The sequence below is a fragment of the Netta rufina genome (genome assembly GCF_964035555.1).
Source record: "Netta rufina genome assembly, chromosome: 5".
NCBI classification, from domain to species: domain Eukaryota; kingdom Metazoa; phylum Chordata; class Aves; order Anseriformes; family Anatidae; genus Netta; species Netta rufina.
In genome coordinates this window covers 29,116,252-29,135,165 of record NC_140128.1, presented here as the reverse complement: position 1 = coordinate 29,135,165, position 18,914 = coordinate 29,116,252, and the positions used below count along the sequence as shown (strand labels likewise).

Here is an 18,914-nt window from a genome sequence, read left to right as displayed (position 1 = left end):
CAGGAGATCTTTGTGTGTTTTCTTCCCAGTAAACACCAGTACGCCTACATCCCTGCACCCTATGGATTGAGAGACTTGAGGGTTGAGAACTTCTTCCTACAATCAATTATAATGCTACAAGATTAGAGATTAAAGACATTGACAGCTACATGTCCAGCAAGCCAGGGAGAGCAAGAAAACTGTTTCTGTTCACCCAGGTTTTTGGCCTGCCCTACTCCCAACCATCTCTTCCTCCAGAATGCAGGGCACTCTTCTTTCTCAATAGAATTCCTCCAGCACAAGCCCAAGAGAGCAGAATGCTACCATTTAAACACTAATTTATCCAGAACACACAGCACCAGAGGGGTGCAGAATGGGATATCCCATTCTCCCTACACTGCCAGCACCTCTCCCGCACACTCCACCATGGTTCCCAATTGGAAAGTCAAGGACACCCAACCAACACCATCTTCTTAACCATCCACCCTGAAGTAGGTGGGACCCTATACCTCAGCAGCTAATTCCACAGGAAAGGATATTTCCAAGGACATCATCAACTCAAGAACAGAGGACACAGATGACATGCACCAAGCCTGGTACCCAACAACTTCAGCCCTAATGCTGTTTTTTTTTTACACCATCTGCAGAGGAGTGAAGCGTGGAAAGGTGCCCTACTGCTGCCTCTTGTGTGGACCAGACATTAAAGGGGTAAGAGATGCACAGAGTATCCGTAGGATACTAAGATCTATTTTTCTCAACAGCCAGAAGTTCTCAATTGGAAGTCTTCAAATATTCTGGCCTTTTGAATAGTAGGAAATTAACTTCAGCCTTGGAAACCACCAAAGGTAGTGAGAGGAAAAGAAATCATGCACGTAAGAGAGAAAAGCAGTCAAAGCTGATGATCACAGAATTAAAACATATGAAGCCTGGGCTAAAAACAAAACAACAACAACAAAAAAAAAAACAAAAACAAAAACAAAAAACAACAAGACAACACAAGTGCTAAGTGTTATCCTTAAGAGAGCAATGAAAACCACAAGTGGGAACAGAAGTTCTCTCCTTCCCTAGCTTTCCCCTCCCTTGCAGTTTACTCCATTTTTTCTCTTTAAAAAGTCAAAACTGGGAACCAACTCCAGCTTTCAATACACAAAATGTTTCAGCACTGACAGGCATTGATGCCAGGGGCTCATCCCAAACCTGCAGCCACAGCATTACCTGAGCACCCTGCTCCGGGACAGGCTGGGCACAGAAACAACAGCACTTGCTGTCCCCGTGTATTTTGCCTGCCTGCCTGCACCCCCATCGGTTATGCCTTATATTTTATTTTGGTGACAAATTGTGGGAGGACAGACAGGAGCTTTTGTTCTGCGTGTGGGGAACATGCAGGGTGATGTTTCACTGCTTGCACCCTTCAGCTTGGTAGCAGCAGGTGGAGCACGCAAAACGCAGCATCTCCCCCATCACAGCGTGCTTTGGGTACCGGCCGCACTGCTGCTGGTTTCTGAGCAAACCGCAGCACCTACCAAAAGGAGCCTCAAAGACCCAGCACGGTTTCCCTCTCCTCGAGGGCACCTCAAGCCTGCCACACACAAACCCCCACAACCGAAACACAGAACGCCAACTTTTAAGTGTCGGCAAGTCTGACTCAAGCAGAGAGAAACTCGATCAGGAGGGAGCAGGAGGGGGATAAAGTCAACAAAAACCGAAAGGCAGCTCGAGCCTCAGCTGATATTTAAGCTGACTTCACTTTGCTGACAGATTTCACATCTGAAAAAAACAGGCCCCGTGACTGCTCCCAGGCTGCATGTGGACAGAGAGGCCATTGAGCGGAGGGCTGCAGGCTCCCTGCGAGCCTCTTACATCACGGGGGGCCCCGCGGGCTGCCCGGTGGCAATCTGCACCTCGGGCCGCAGGTGAGGAGGAGCATTCATGCAGCTTGTCGAAGCACAGCCAGGGCCAGAATTCCCTGCCTGTCATCGTTTTATATAAGAAGCAAAACAAAACAAACGCCTACTGGACAGAACTACATTCCGGGAATTTTTCGATCTAAATCCCCAAAGCTTCCTGAGTGCACAAACCCAAACCAAGATCTCTCAGGTCTTTTGAGTCTTGCAAAACCAGCGCTACGAAAATCTCTGGACAAAAATTGCCAAGCGTGCATGTGAGGACAGAATCTTGCAGGTTTTGTTCAGCTGATATTAAGCAGATATAAAAATGCAAACCCCACCATTGTCACCCATCATTGTCATTTCAGTGGCCCTTTGTTAACAATCATATCACTGCAGCTGAAATTGCAAGGAGATGTGATTTTTCTCTTTTCTAGCATGCATGTAGAAGCAGCCACTACGCAAGTCCTATCTATTTCATTGCACCCTAAAGAACACAAAACAGCCATACTGTGGTAAAACAAAGGCCCAACTTGTCTGTCTGATCTTCAATCGTGGCCAAAAGCAGATACTTAGAGAACAGAGAACTAGGACAAGCATATACTTAATTTCCCCCTGTATTCTTCCAGTCTCAACCGCTTATGGGTAAGAAACTTGCAGAAACAGAAGGACTTTGCATTCAGTAAGTAGTAATGGCTTTGCACTTCCACCAGTTTGCCATATCCCTCCTCGTAAACTTTTATTGACTACAACACCCTGCAGCGAGTGTTTGGCTCAACTACATGTTGTGTGTAGAACACAGCACATACTTTGGTGGGATCTAAACCTGGCTCCAACTAGTTTTGTTTTCCTACCCTAGTTCTTCCGAAGGATGAGCCAGTGAATAATCACTCTGCAGTCGCTCCCTCACTGCCTCTCATTGCTTTATGGATTCCTACTTCACCTCTTACACGCTGAACAGTCCCAGCTGATCCAGTTGCTCCTCCTCTGAACCTTTTCCTGATCAACTTTATCTTCCCTGAGCTAGAGGGGATCAAAGCAGCAATTACACTGACATTAAATGGTGGCTCTGACAGCAGACTTGTGGAAAGTTCCTTGGGTGCCATATGTCTAATAGGCAGAAGAGAGTATTAACTAGCACCAGCCCCTGGAGAGGCTCTTCCCTCCAAGCTATCACTAACAGCTCTTAATTCCCTTCAAAACAAACATGAATATTAATATCTTATGTATATCCCAACAGACAGCAAAATCAGCTGGGAAATCCATACCATCAGCTTCCCTAGTATTAGTATGGGGCCTGGCATGAACCTCATGCAGCATGACCCTGCAGGACAGCCTCTCTGGTAACAAAGGGACCATCAGATGCTATCCTGGCTCCAGCACACTCAAGTCAGCCTGTTCCAGTCTGGTGGCTTACTGGAAACTTTGCTGTTGCTGCCAAGGCCAAGTTTATGGAGGATAGGGAAAGTCTATGGCTAAGGTAGAAGGTTTAATGCCAGCTATGAAATTAAAGTGTCATCTCAAAAAGAAGCATATCTTTATTGCATGGGTAGGGTACTTAAAAGCCCATTCCCTGTTTCAGTTAATGGAGGTTGCAGACTAAGACATAGAGAAAGGCTATAGGGAAAGGCTTTCCTCCTTTCCCTATATTAAACACTTAGGGAGAGACGAATATTTAAGACAGCAAATCGGTGAGTGACAAACAGCCTTCCCTTATTTTCTGCCATCTCTGCTTTGACTTATGACAGCCATCAGCAAAGACGCTGAGTAACAGTTGCCAGCTTGCAGGTGCTGGGTAGCAAAACCTTTCGGTGACAGCAAATCCAGGCTACATCAAATTCAGCGACAGCACAAAAAGATGGGGTGTGCATGCAGACACAAAAGAGAGAATCACTGGCAGAAATAAACATTTTACTTTAATTTCTCATCTCTAAAATGCTAACTTTGAGTTACTTCTTACTCCTCACTGCTTCTAACACTCCTTAAAACATTTTTAAAAGTAGCGTCTCTGAAGCCATGAGCTATTGCAGGAAAGCAGGGTTTGGACATCTGCAGTTGTACATTATTTATGCAACTATTTTCCCCTAGTAATGGCCTTCTGAGAAATACATGGTCAGATTCATAAAAAGGTCTCTCATTCCTGGTCCCTTAAGTATACGCACTCAAACACACATCTAGTGCCTGCACAATAAAAATAAAAATGATGGATGAGGTAAGGGACTCATCTGACTGTCTAATAAACGAGATGCTTATTAAAGAGATGGGGTGTTTGTTTACCTTGCAAAGTTGAGAAGGGAGGGCGTCTAGCAGCCTCTGACCAAAGGCTTGGGCTCGACAGCTCTCATGCTCAGCTTGTGGGGCTGGATTCAGGCAAAGCACTGCTCTGGGAACCAAGCAGCCCTCCCCTGTTGCTCTCCTGATGTGTAACAACTCTCACTGCTGGCAGAGCCAAAGGACCAAACACTGAGCACTGGGGCTGCAAGGATGCTGAGGATGGTTAGGGTGGGACAAGGGTGGGACACAGGGAAGATTTCCCATCCAACCACAGATGATTATTTTTTCAATATTGTTCTTCTGTACGTGTTTATTTTTTTCTTATTTAAAAAAAAAAAAAAAAAGACTAACTATGACACCAAAACCAACCACCTTGGAGAGATCCCTACATCCTTAGGAGTCCTCCTTCCAAATCTGAGGGCATAACCTCACTCTGCGCTTCTCCCCAGCCCTACTGAACCTATGGGAATAGCCTAACCCCAGAGCCATGGGCTACTCCTGAGCAGGGCGGATTTGCTTCTCTTTCCCTCTCTCTCTTCTTTTGACCAGAAATTCCATCTGGACCAGAGAAACTTTTCCCATGGAGTTCCCACAAAAAGCTTCAGTTTTAATGAACAAGCATTCATCGGAAGGGGAGGAAAAGGTCTTTTACTGAAAGACTCTTGACCAGCCCCTATTGTTAGTGCTGCAGCAGGGACCTGACTTCAAAATGCCATTTCAAAAAAAAAAAAAAAATCAAATGCCTGCCTCTCCCAAATTTTTTTTGTTCAGCTCTGAGCTCTCCCCTGCATCAGGAACTAGTGCAGTACAGAATGAAAGGCAGCAAAAGAGATATCTGGTGCCAAATTCCTACTAACATCCTGTGCCAATCCAAAAATAAGGGCTAAGTGTCTTTGTGCCTCAGTTTTCCTCCCAGTGAGAGAAAGCATTTGTTTGTCTCCCAAGGAAGCTTAATTTAAATGAGGTTGATCTTTCATTTTTATTTAGCCTGCTGTTACACTGCTCTGACAGAGAAGAGGAGCCCTAAATGGGCTATTTTAACATATCCTGTTTACCAGCTGAAAGGTGCTTGCATGTTGCTCTGATGTGAACAGGACTGGGTGCGCTCTAGAGCAGGTGCCTCAGTCCAGGTGTGGAGCTCACAAAGGCTGCAGGCAGGAAGCACAGTCTCATTCCTAAGAGAAGGTTCAGCACAGGTGGTATCAGCTACCCAAATCTGCACCCTTTCCACCTCGGAAGGGAAAGAGAATGTGAAAAGCCTTCGGTATGCACTTTCACAAGGGCTGGCAGGGCCACCAAAGAAAGGCAGTGAATAGGCACCAGCTGCCTGTCCCCAAAGCAGGGATATGGGTGGAGGAAGAGAAACAACCCCTTCTGTGTTTACTAGGAGCACAATGACAGCTGAGCAAACACAGCTCATGAGGATAGCATAAATCTCTCCTCACCTCTGTTAGCCATCAGCTCTGCTACCCACTCCACCCTGTTCTGTCTAGGACTGTAGTCCTTCCAGGGTATTCTGTTAAACATAAAGGTAAAAAGAAAAGCCTTGCAGGTGCTCCCACACTATAACAGTTGAGCAGTCCTTGCTTTTCCTTAACACTCACCCAATTTCATTTCTCAAGGTGTAAGGCTACAGAAGAAACAGAGATTACTACATGTTCCAGCGCTGAACAAGCACAATGCAAAGTTTCAACAGGTGGCTTATAATTTTAAAAACAGATTGTTCCAAGTGGCTCATTAAACCTAAGCTGCCAGGGAACACATCCCTCCACTACTTTCTTTCTGCTCAAAGCAATAGAGCTGCCCTGCATTCCCTCATGATGTTCGTACCTCCCCTCTAGCCTGAAATAAGGAGGAATAGTTGAAGGAGTGAAGCACTGTCCCAGGGATGAGAGTTAACCTGCTGAAGGTAGAAGCCACCCTTCAGTGCCCAACATGTGCTCGCTATGCAGAACCTGTGGGCACTAAGTGCTGCCCAGCTAGGAAAGGAGCCTGCTCCACAGTTTCTAGACCACATAGGAATAAAGATCCATGGCTGTGTATCTTGAAACCTGTCCCTGCAATTCTAACTCAACTGTCATTCAGAAAGAGCTTAGACTCTTTCTACCATCCTTCTGTCAGTCACGGAGTCCTAGCCCTCCTAGAGCTGTAGCCAGACTAGCAGCAGAAAGAAGACAGTGCTATTTTATGGCTACAGTACATCATTCTGGCAACAAAAAAAAAAAGTGAAAACATTTGCATGATCATAAACAATGCTTTAGACAAAGCTCTGAATAAATTCTAGTTCATTAGAGCATATTATAAGTTGTGTCACTCTTATAAGCAAATGAGGGAAACGGACATTACATACAATTACTGTCAAATAGTTGCCTAACGCTGCAGGTTAAGAAAAACATGCTCCAGGAGGCAAAAGCTCTCTGTGAAATAGTTCCCTCATATTAAAAAAGATTATTAGATGTGTCTTGCATCAAATTCCAGTAAGTGGCCACTTTGGTTAGTGGAACATAGCGTCCATTTTACAGATGAAAATTCAGGAAAGAATTCAAAGTCATCTTGACAAATGGTTTGAAAGCAGTACGATCACAACTTACAAGTACAAAGCAAAATAACCAGGAAAGAGAAATCCAATGTGTGGAAAGGAAATTACTGGCAAGACAGCAACACTTGGAAAAAAATGGTTTAGGTAGACCGCAAAGAAGTCTGCAACTTCATGACACTGCAAACAACTGAAGTCAAAACAGGTAAATCTAGTTGTGGGATGTAGTGACAAGGGCCTCATACATAAGGAACAGGCACTAACAACTTGTGAGCCTTTAAATCAGCGCATGTCCACCTCTGGGCAATGCCCGCTGAGGGTGAGGTGGACCTTTTGGCAACAGTGCAGAAGAGAGCAAAGGGAACAGGCAGAGGTCTAGGAAACTTGATCTATGAGAAAATGCTGAAAGAATTCCATTTGTTTAGTCTAGGGATGACATTCAGTCTTCTGAGATTTAAAAGCTGTTATATAAAAAAAAGAGAGATGGTCATAGATCATTTTTTTCTTCCCCAGGGGTAGTTCAAGTAGCAGTCAACTTACTTGGAGAAATGAGATTTAAGGTTTGATATAAAAAAGCCCTGGTGATAAACTGATCATTGAAAGAGGTGAAGGAACCCTGTTGCCATTTTAGGCACAGGTTGCACAGAGCTGCCATTATCTGGGTATAATCATGAGTCAAATCAGGGTGGAACAAACTGTGTGACCTCTTCAGGTCTTTCCCGCTCTTCTCACAGAGAATGGTAAGCTCCAGCAGATCCTACATGCCCAAGGCATTCTCTTTAAAAACACAGCCTAAAGTCTTCAAGGGATTTGAGCAGGTTTAAGTTTGCAGGCTTCAGGGTCTGATCTTCCTAAAGCATCTGGCTGCCATGTACCATATGACAGCTGTAGCTGTGCAATACCCTCACGATGACAACAGCTCCCAGTCTGAGCAGGGAAAGTTGGCACCAAAATGGAGGGAGCCCTGTTCAGTTCTTTACATCGGGACAGTTCCTCAGCAGTAGAAATGCTTCCAACCTTAGACACCACACTTGTGAATTTGAGAGGAAGCTACCCGGAGTCTGTGGTTTCTCTTCTCCAACTCCTCTTTTCCATTCCACATAGTTTCTAAGCCCTGTTAGCTTGTGGTATACCTAGCTTTGAGATAAGCCACCTGTCTTTGAACACATTCATTTTCCCTACACCTCTTTCTCATGGCACTCTTTCCACACTAAGGAATGCTACTCAATAAAATGAGAAGCTATAGGTGTTTCCACCAGAGCCTTAACCTTACCGGGAAACTATTTTCACTTCCACACCTGTTTTTAATAGTACTTGGAACAACCAGCATGGCAGTTGTTGGAGACCTTGCTTACCTCTGCTGGCTGGACTGTATGAGCACAGCATTTTTACAGTTTTGTAAGTGCATAAATATAGGGCACCAAATAGAAGCTTTTAAAAACTGTCACAGGCAGGTAAGAAATACTTCAGACCAGTCTACCTAATTACAGTAACATTCCTCTTTTGTGCTGGTGAGCAAAGCCACGGAGAAAGAGACAAGTGTGTTGTCTGATGAGTCTTTTCATGTACTGACAGACCGGCTTTTTCCTGCAGCATTTAGCACTGGAGGAGGAGACACGGGGAACTGCCTCTGACAGGAACACTAGCACTTACTCTTAAACACCTAGCTTGAACCAACCTGTCTTTGGGCAAAACGTTCGGGCTTTGAAAACTCAGTGACCTAGTGTATGGGATTTGGACATAAGAGAAGCTGCAGCATATCAGGGCCTGTTAAGTAAGATGAGACGGGAGTCTGATGATGCCAGGAGGATCACATACTTCCCTGCATTACAACTGGTAAAACTGGAGAAATGCCTTTCCATTCACCCGGAGCAAGGGTAGCCAATTTAACACATCTTCCTTCCTCATGTGCTCCAGGAGATTGAAGGCTGCCTTGCTGTTTAAACACACAGTCCTATCTCTTTGCCTGGCTCTTAGTGTAGGTCCTCTGCACGCCCTTCTTTCCTGGCTCTTCAGAGAGAATTCCTGGGATATTCTACCAGATTTTTCCAGCTACTGTTGCAACAGACTGAAAAACATGCAGCTAAGACACCTTTGAACTGTACCACAAAATGTCCTTGCTGATCCCCACTGACCACTTTATTTTGGTAGCCTAGCATAACGCCAAATATGTGAGGACCGCAAAGAGAAAAAGAACACGAGGATGGCAGCTTTTACTCATGCCCTCCGTGCAGAAATATGCACAGAACTCTTACAACACAGCTCATAGCTCTTAAAATGACGCTTTGGAAGTAATGAGACCACAGCCAACATTTACCTCAGATATTCCATGATGTTCCTCCACAAGCTCTACTGATATTCCTGCAGAAGGTTCCCTTCTCCCCTTCATCTACTCGCTCCCTCTCCAAGACCCACTGAAGTCTAGAGCCACTTCTCCACCCTAAGGTGACCACTAAAAGGAGGAAGGTTTCACAGGAGGGACAGGGTTTTCCAGGGGTTTTGAAACACAGCTCTGCTCCTTCATAGCCTTGTGCTCTATTAGGTGATATCCACAGCCTCCTTGGACAACGTCGGGGACAGCAGACGCTTTTGGAGATACTGTTCTGTGTATCACTGAACCTGTTTTTATTCAGTTGGCTTCCCGCAAATCATTTGGGTCCTCAGTTCTATAATCGTCAAACACCATCAGGGCTTTTGGGTTTAGGAGAGGCCTACTAGGGCTACACTGTTCCAGATGGAACCTAGAGCGGAGGTCCAACCATTACTTTTAAACCACTCCTCCTTATCCGTGGCACCTTAGAAATGCCATGGTCTTTCTCTTGAAGTTGACAGGAACATTCTAAGAAAGGCAGGAAATCAATGTGCCAATAGGTATAGTCTACCCACAGGCATCAATATGTGCTCAAATGGATGTCTGAGGTGCAGATCCACGAACAAACCTGTGCCAAATTGTGGTAGTATATACATGTACAGTGAGGAGCTCCTCACTGCTAAGGACACCGGCAAATCAATGCAATTCTTTCTCATAAACTTGCCTCTGCTTAAAAGCAAAACACACTTCACAAAGTTCACAACTTCACAAAGTTGTCCTCTCCTCTCTCCATTTCTCCCTGTAGGCCCAGGTTGTGCCTGGTGCTACAATCTCTTTCCTTTCCTTTTCCCCTCCAAATCTTTGTTGGTTTAACCTCAAATGCAATTGGTGGTGTTTTTTTTTGTAGTTTTGTTTTTTTTTTTTTTTCCTTTTACCCCAGCTTCTTACATCTTTGCCACTTACTGCCCCCCTCCTATCCCTCCCTACCCACTCTCCTTAACTGGCAGCTGCAGAGTAGCAGCCATGACTCCATGTCTAGAGTAATTTGTTTTCTTTCTTTGGGGGATTGGGAGGGGGGAGTGACTGAATTCTTTGGGAATGATTTATCACAGCACTCAGGGGGAGCTTCATTTATTTGCCTAGCTGCATATGGTTTAACACCTACGGTTGCATGCCGATTATTATACTATGTTATTTTTCCCACTTGTATACTTTGCACCTTTTCATAGAGCAGATTAACTAGTCCCCAGTGGCACGTTATTTATGGCTTTGTTTGCAGGCTGTCTGGGAAGGGTCCTGGTCCTTGATCGTTCCATTCTCCCTGCTTCTTCTGCATCCTACCTTCTTCACCACACCTGTCACAGTGAGGCTGTGGGAGAATCACGCTTGGGCACGACCTCTGTCAGACCTTCTCAGGACCTCCAGGGGGGAGAAAGAGACTCCTGTCCCCCCCCAGAGCAGTGGTCAAGGGGATTAGTTGAACCACAGATGGAGCAGCAGGACGTGAATGAGAGAACAGACAGAATAAGAGAGAAACAACGCTGCATTTTATGGGTTCCAAGGAAGCAGGAACTCAACAGAGAAGAATAGAGATCTGCAGTGTAAATTAGATGGAATTAGTAAGCTCAATGTGAGCTTCTCCTGAGATTGCTTCATTTCCACTGCCTAAATTAAGATGAATTCTAAAACAAAACCAACCAACCAAACCAAATCAAAAACACACACAAAAAAAAAACAAACACAAGCCACTCAGAAAAAGAAAGGGTGAGAGGAAAATCATCAAGGTTTGAAGATAAATAGTTCTGGCAGGTGGGACAGTGAAGTGACAGGTTTTAGTCCAATAGTTTTGACAGCTCAGAGGAGGACTATATCGGGAAGCACTGACTCAAGATGCAGGACAAGAGCCTGCAGACAGTAGGAAAGGCAAAAGCTTTCTGACTCATTGGTTCCCTTTTATGAGTCCTTGTTCTAGACATCACTGACAAATTTTTTATTCTTTAGATATAGGGAAGTTCAAAAGTCACTGTTCCCAGGTGTTAAGCCCAAATCAGAGGAAGGCACCAAAACATTCAGCAAGAAGGGCTGCAGTCTACATTAAGATGTCATGCCCATGCACCAAAATGCTCCAATTCCAGTGTCACTAAATCTTACTCAAATGTCACTAAACCATATTTGTGTCTGGCTACTTCCCCTTCTCAACCTACTTTCTGCTAATGTGACATCAACTTTTGATTCTGCTTCTCTCCTCCACTTGATGGCCTGACCAACACTAACCAGCCCCAGATTTTGGGGGAAAAGCCTACAATCCTGTAACAGACATTTGGACAGTAACATTAACACACCTGGTACATAGAGACAGCCAGTCATTTTGCAACTAACACAACCAGTTTAGTAGAAGCAGAACCTAGGAGAAAAGCAGGAGAAGCAGAAGCCCATGGTCTCACATGCCTTTAAATAATGAGGTGGGAAGTGCCATGTGCGAAGACAGGAAGGGATAAGCACAAGTGAGAAACTGCCCCCATTCAAAACCAGTGCTTTGCTTTTTGAGAGCCTCAATCTGAACCTATCTCCGGCTCCCTGGTCCCTGCACTGTTCCAAGTGTCCAAGGCACAGACTCCTTGTTAATGCATGGAATCCTAGAAAGACTCCATATGCCTAGGGAAACAAATTTCTTTTTCCTAGAAGCAACCACTATCCCTGCTCCTTAATAAAGGCATGCAGAAAAGTGGTATCACTTCCTAGATGACTACTAGAGAGAGAGTGGTATTTTGGGGTGCTGTGTGGGTTTTCTCACTTTTTTTTTTCTCCTCTCCTGCAAGAGGGGAAAAAATTGATGGAAAACAAACAAACCAGAAAACCCATGTCCTGGAAATACATTTGATATAATTACATCCCACCTCGCTGTGCAGATCTTTGGAGACAAACTGCACTGTTGTGAGAGCACAGAGGGTCCCCTTCAGGTAGGGTAGAGAGTGCACTTCTACTTCTTGCAGGGAACAAGTGGCTTTCAAGCTGTTTTTCCCTTTGAGAAGCCCTAAAGTTTGGGCTCCAAGTAAACTCAATTGAAAAAAAAAAAAAGAAAAAAAGGAAAACAAAAATATGAATACCACCATTCTTATTTACAGTTATAACCCTGTCCACGAAGAGCTCCTGACAGCAGAAAACTCTGTCACTGGAAAGCTGTCACATCAGATGCCTTGGTGCTTGGGTGCCAGAGCCAAACAGAAGAGGCCACGTGAAGTTGGCTCGCATTCAACAAGCAGGATTTTGAAATAAACAGCTACTTTTCTTCACCACCACCACCCCCTTTTTTTTTTTCTTTTTTTTTAAACTAGGCACACACAAACCTGTCTTCAGCTGCTAACCTTAATATATTACTCATTCTTCCTTTCAAATAACGTCATGTTCAAAACCCCAGTGACTGCAGAATATTTACTTGAGGCTGCTACTGCTGGTTTCTCTAGAGCTGTTTATTTTTCCATGCATGAGCTCATTACATCACTCTGTGGTTTTCTTAAAGGTTGTCAGGGTACTCTGGATACAGGCTGGAATCTCTTGCTAACCAAAACCAAATCACTAAGTAGCACAAACGGATTTGGAGATAACCCAACTCTGAAAATGAGGAACAACCATGAATTCTTCAGTGGAGATGGGGTGCTCCCAAACAAGCTGCCATTAGATTTACTTTCTTGGAAACGGGATTCATTATCAAGTGTTTCCCTAGAGTAAGAACTGTAAAAGAATAATCATTTGGACTGTTCCAGGCTGGAGTAGGCTGGTGAGAGGAGGTAGGAAAGCAGCAGCCTGAAACAGTAAAAGTAATATGAAAAGGCAATTCCCACCCAAACTGTTAGGAAACGGCCATTGCAAAGGTGCGGTCTGTATCTCTTCCTGCTCTGGCAGTGTTAAAAATAAATGACACATCACAAAGAGAAGTGCAAAATAAGAGGCTTAGTTTGGGGGATGCATATGTGCACACAGGTGTGCACGTTTGTAGAAGGTGGAAATCAAACTGAACAAACAAAAATGTTTTCGTCATCTTGCACAGCAAACAAATTATTTTGTGTTTATCTAGATCTTTCACCTACCCCCAAAAGAAAAACTTTTGGGTTTTTATGTTTCATAAAAAAAACGAAATGACTTAGTTTGTAAGTGTAGAAAAACATCAACAGTTCTGCTACTCAACAGTACAGATGTTACAGCATGTTCACATTTTTGTTCCTGCCTTTGGCCAAGACAATTTTAACCTGCATCTCACCCCAATGAGAAAGATCTATTCATTGTTCTTTACGGTGGGCTGGTGTAACAGCACTAGCAATCGTGTTTTACTTAACACAGAAAAATTCACTAGGAAAACACCTGGAGACATATGGATTCTCAGTCAAATGCTCTGATCAACAGACTGGTCATTCTGATTTTCCTGATCTCTAGCTTAATTAATATTTACACATACTAAGCAAAAAGTAAATGCTCCAAAAGAGAAGACTGTTTCAGGAGAACCATTTCTGCTCACCAGCACTAAATGGAAGGCAGAACACTCAGATTTCAAATGCAGCTCTTGTGAGATACAGACTACATACGCAATGAGGATTGCAGGAAAAAGCAGGGATGTCACCGGTTCTGCAAAGCTCAGCTCTCTGCTGGTTGGTTCACTCTGATGGGATGCAGGAAATTCTGACTCAGACTGCTTCCAGTAGTGAGAAAGGGTCCTATCCATCACCACTACCAAGATGGATACAACAAATTCCTCAAATCTTCCTGACTTCCTCACTCCTGTCAGGTACATGGCCACACCAATGTTACCAGATACAAGGCTCATTCACAGGACAAGGCCTGAAGCCTTGCTGTGCAGTCATTAACCATGCTGGAAGCACTCTGGCTTTGTGCCTTGTTCTTTGGGAGATTTAAAGGTCTGAGGAGAGCATTCCAAGCTACTCAATTCCTCTCCCTTACTTCTTTTTCTTCAGTAGATACTCAGCAACACACCACAGGCTCTAAAGTCAGATAAAAATGTCTCTAAAACGTGTGGTTATGTAGGTAACTTACTCAAAGGTTATTCTAAAAGCTTCCACTAAAGCACAATATTAACAGGAAAGAGAATGACAAGTCACAGCGCCTATTTGTCTCAATATAATACTTCTTACATTCTCCCCACGGTTGATATAGTGATGGTGTTAGCTTTCCAGAATGTCAAATAGAAGTGCTGATTAGAGAGTAGCACACAAGTCTTTTGACAGTAGTTATCTACAGGACTTCTCTTCAGCTGCAGCAGACAGGGCTACGTAACCACCACATGGAAGAGAGAGATCAGAGTTAAATGTTTCAAGTATACAAATTTGAAAAAAGGGCAGGCTTTCAAAAAACTCAAGACTACTGAAAAAGAAGAATTAAAAGTGTTAGATTGGCTATTAAAAAAAAAAAAAAAAAAGACAGACCCATCCAGGGAAGCTTCCTGTGGGAAGAAGTGAAACCTTTAGTGCCTAAGGATATATTACACTATGTTAGAAAATACTGCTCTTTGTACAGTACAAACATTCTCTAGCCCTAAAGACAGCAGATTAGCTGACCTGCTAGGTCTTTTCTCACTTCTAATTTCAGTCATCCCATTAAATTGCAGCAAGAGGATAGGAGGATGGATCAGTTTCAGGACAGTTAGCTGCAAGCTCAACAGCAATATACATGTAGCTGAGTAAACACAAAAAAAAAAAAAAAAAAAAAAAAAAACAATCTTAGGCTAGCGAAACTTACCTTAACCCTTTCCAAAAAAATGAAAAAATCAGAAGTGTGATAGGCATTGATATTTCAAGCTGCCAAGGGATTGAAAACAGCAATTAAAAATACCCCTTAAATATGCACGCCCATCCCATGACATGATCATCTTCATCCAAGAGATACTTGAAGACATTTGAAAAACCTGATTCTAAATGATAATTCTTCTCACCAGCTCTTAGTTGTTTCATCCCACCAACCCTACATTGTCTTTTAACATGTATGACAAGGGCCTGGAATGAGAGGTACCAAACAGTGGGATTAGGCTTAGCTGACTGAAAGAAAGACTAAAATAGCTCACACTTCCCATCAGCTACACTACAGACCCATTTTGATGAGGCAGCATTTCTTGATATCAATAACTCACTGTAATAAACAGAGATGGCTCTGTATTTGTAAGGCCCAATGTGGAAACTTGAGTCTAAAACTGGCAACCCAGTCTCTTAATAAGATCCCACAGCAAATGAGCGTCTGTTGGGGCCACAAGAAAGGCTGAGTCAGTTGAACCACACATCTCCTTTTGGCATGCTGTAGAAACCACCTGTTATGGAATTCTTGAATTTTCCAGAAGATCATTTATTTTTTATTTGTAGCTTGCACCCACAATAATCTTGTTCGAATACGAGAAATGACATCATAACTAATTGGAGAAAAAATAGTGGAAAAAAGGTAAACCTCACAAAACGAACTTTCACAGACACAACTCTACCTTACACAAGGCAGCTTCCTAAGGAAACACTTGAACAACATGAAAGGCAGTCTACTTCTGCTCTGTTGGGCCACCAAGGGTAGAGGACAGGCTCTTTAATGAAAGACCCTCCCAGTTCTAAGTCACTTTCTACCCTCCCAGAACCAGATTTGAGAGCTCATATTTTCATCACAGCTACCAGGTTTGCTGCATAACAACGAAAGATGGTCTCTAAGATAGGCAGAACCCATCATTACATAGGATATTCCTATCAAACTGTCACCTTCAATTGCACCATGAATAAACTGGTTGCCCCAGTACTTCGCAAATCACCCTATGAACACCTGGTGTTCACAGACCACCCTGCTGAAAATGTAGTCAGGAGGTAAGGCAGAGCAGACCTTCTAAAATTGGGGTCTGGGCAACACTGGGTCTCCAGCTCCTAAGAGCTCCACACTGCAGTGAGACAACCACCTCACCTAACATAGTTTTCTCCCTGCAATGTGGAAGGAATCGGAAAAGTTACAGGAATTGCTGAGTGCCATGAATGCTCTCAGGCTAATCCAGAAATACAAGGTGACCAGGTACTTCAAGCTAGTGTAATTTATCTGTTCTGGGGGCTGGAGTTATTCCCAACAGTTGTTCTAGCTATATATTGTTTTGTAAAATATATGCAAAAAGAGCAGCTGCTATTCAAACCTCAGAATAAACCCACAATTTCTTAAGGCAATTATCTCTTTTGATGTCCCTTCTACCTTTTTGTATTCTTCCACTTTAGTTAAAATATATCAGACAGAAACCTTTCTTACCCCTAATCCCCTACTTTCCTATTCAGATTGTTCAAGTCTCTTGTGATTTCTTTGACTTCACACAGTTACAGCCTCATCTCCAACCTCAAGTTTTATATCCTCGCTTCATACCTTGCTGCTTCCCCTGCTTCCCATTCATGTTCATATTTTCTTTGCTGTTATTTGCTTAGGTCTTCTCTCATCCACTCTACTACCCACAAAAATTCTCTCAACATTTACTTAAGCCCAGACATAAGTAACCTACTTTCTATTGTGAAATAAGCCTATAATTTCTCTATCAAATATCAAAAAATATTCCCTGCAGAGAAGAACCATGAAGTTTCAAGAGAAGCCCCTCTCTGTATTTTCTCAACTGCTTAGACCAAAACCACAGCAAAGATCTCAGAGCCAAATGCATCTGTTTGCAAGTCCATGAAAGACTTGATGAACAGCAAATAGAACAAAGATGACAAGTGGCTGGGATGAATTATCACATGAAGACATTAGAGCTTCCCCAGTTCTGGTCTGTGGAAACAAACACCCTTCATCACACATTTATTGTGGTCTTCTGGACACAAACAAGGATGCTATCTAAAATTCTTTTATAGCCCACACTTCAAATCCTGCTATGTAAATGCAGCAGGATAGGCTACAATGAAGAAAGAATGAAACAAGACGAGAGTGAGGAACGGCAGTTTAGATTAAAAAAATCAACTTTTTTGGGGGGTGGGATGGAATATTACCTGAATTCCTTACGCTGGAGCTGTTCAGTTTGGAATCTTTGATGACCAAATGCTTAATCCACAGGGTGGGTGCTGTGATCTCTGAAAGAGAAAAAATAACTGCCTTAAAGAAATTTGCTAGCAGCAGGTATCAAATCCACACAGTCCTTACTCATGAGGACAAGGTGCTGCCAATGGATACATGTCTTTGTAGAGATTGGCTCACCCCCTGGTGAGTCTTCCAACTGCTTAGGAGCCAGTATTTGTAAACGTGCCATGAGGTTATCTTATCATTATCTTCCCCTTCCAGAGAGGGAAGATATTGGCAAAATACCAATTATAGAGTAAAATACCAATTTTACTCTATTGGCAAAACATTATTTTCTCCCCCCATTTCCCACTTCTTAGCCAAATTCTCAAGCGTAAAGCGTTTCTCATCAAGACTTACAGAACTCAATGGTTATGTGCTATGGTAAATACTGGTTTCCACCAAAGTATGTATGAAATCCAGATATAAGACATTTAATCCAGACCTTAAATATTGTTTTAACAACCCAAGCATAGCTAATCACAGGTTTTTCAGTTCCTTAAAACAAGCAACAGCAAAACCCAAAATAAACAAACAAAGAAATAAGGGTATTTCTGGAAAGACTTAAAAGGGAAATCTGTTAAAGAACTAAGTTCTGGTTAAAAAAGCACTTCTAATGCACTATTACCAAGATACACAAACACAATGTTGTGGAAGAATTACTTAGAGTTCCTCCTCTGAAGTGTTACACTCAACTTGAAAACACAGCAGAGCCTGCCTTAAGAAACTCCTTATGGCAATGACACATCAGCATTTGAATAGAACTGAGCAAAGCAGTACTTGATACCATGGGCTTGAGCTCCTAAAGTGACATTTTCAGAACTGATATTTCTCAGCTGAAACAAAATCCAGTTTCCACAAGAGCGTACTTTACATGTTAGATCCTGAAGCTGGCTTAAGGAGTTCATCTAAGAAGTTTTTAGAAGAGTTTTCCTGCTCCTTTGTTGACATTTATGTGGATCTGCTCTGCAAAGGAGAAGCTGGCTGACTACTAGAGAAACTGATTACACATTAAAAGTGCACGAAGGAAAAGTGAAGGGTATTTTTCACTTCTTAAATGTTTTTAGCTACATTGATCATAAGCCTTATTGTAATCATGCTCAGGGCATGTTTTTCATATGAAAATACAGGTTGAACACCGATAGATATCCCAGTAGTAGTAAAATTTTGCGTAACAAAGATTGCCTTATCTGTAAATTTCACTACCCTATTTTATTACCAGTCATAAAAAAGTACATACATGCATAAAATACATATACCTATGTACCTTGGGCTTTTTCTTGGGATAGCTTTATCAAATTAAACATCATGCAAAAGGTAGGAAGGGGAGAAGCACAAAAGCAGAAAAGGCCATGAAGCAAAGTGCTAGATGCAAACTGCCAAATCTGGAATGAAATTTAGCTCTGACTCTGCATTGCATGAACTGAGTACATCTACAGCTGAAAAGGAACGGATAACTGCATTCAGTGGATGTCAGAGAATGGGTCAGGGCCTCTAGATACACAGTAGAGCATATCTTTAAGCGAGACTGGAAGTTACAGAACAAGCAATCTTCAGAAAAGAAAAAGGAAAAGAAAAAAAAAAGGAAGTGAACCCCTTTGGAATCTACTGTAAAAATGTATTTTCAATCCAGTTAACGAGGATATTTTTCAGAATACAGAGAAGCAATCTAGATTAATAACTCCTCTGAATAACAGATCTGTGGAAAGAGAAGATTTCCACTGTGTCACAAGGTAAAGTTTACCAAAACGAGAAGATGTTCAGAGAAATTGTTATTTAGAAAATGAATACAAATTGCATGTTGAAACTAAACAGAAGGTGGTGGATGCAAAGAAAACAGAGCTTAGAAGTAAAAGAGGGAATAAAACGGGTA

At 42.8% G+C, this 18,914-nt stretch overlaps 1 protein-coding gene across 1 annotated transcript in view; it reads right to left on the bottom strand.

Annotated features, from left to right (window-relative positions):
• SMOC1 (SPARC related modular calcium binding 1) overlaps positions 1-18,914 on the bottom strand; it is a gene marked incomplete at its 5' end in the record, with an annotated part of 120,768 nt that overhangs the window by 22,793 nt on the left and 79,061 nt on the right. The window contains one exon of the mRNA XM_084287277.1: positions 16,975-17,055. Coding sequence (XP_084143403.1) covers positions 16,975-17,055 — 81 coding nt within the window. The remainder of the gene's footprint in view (positions 1-16,974; positions 17,056-18,914) is intronic.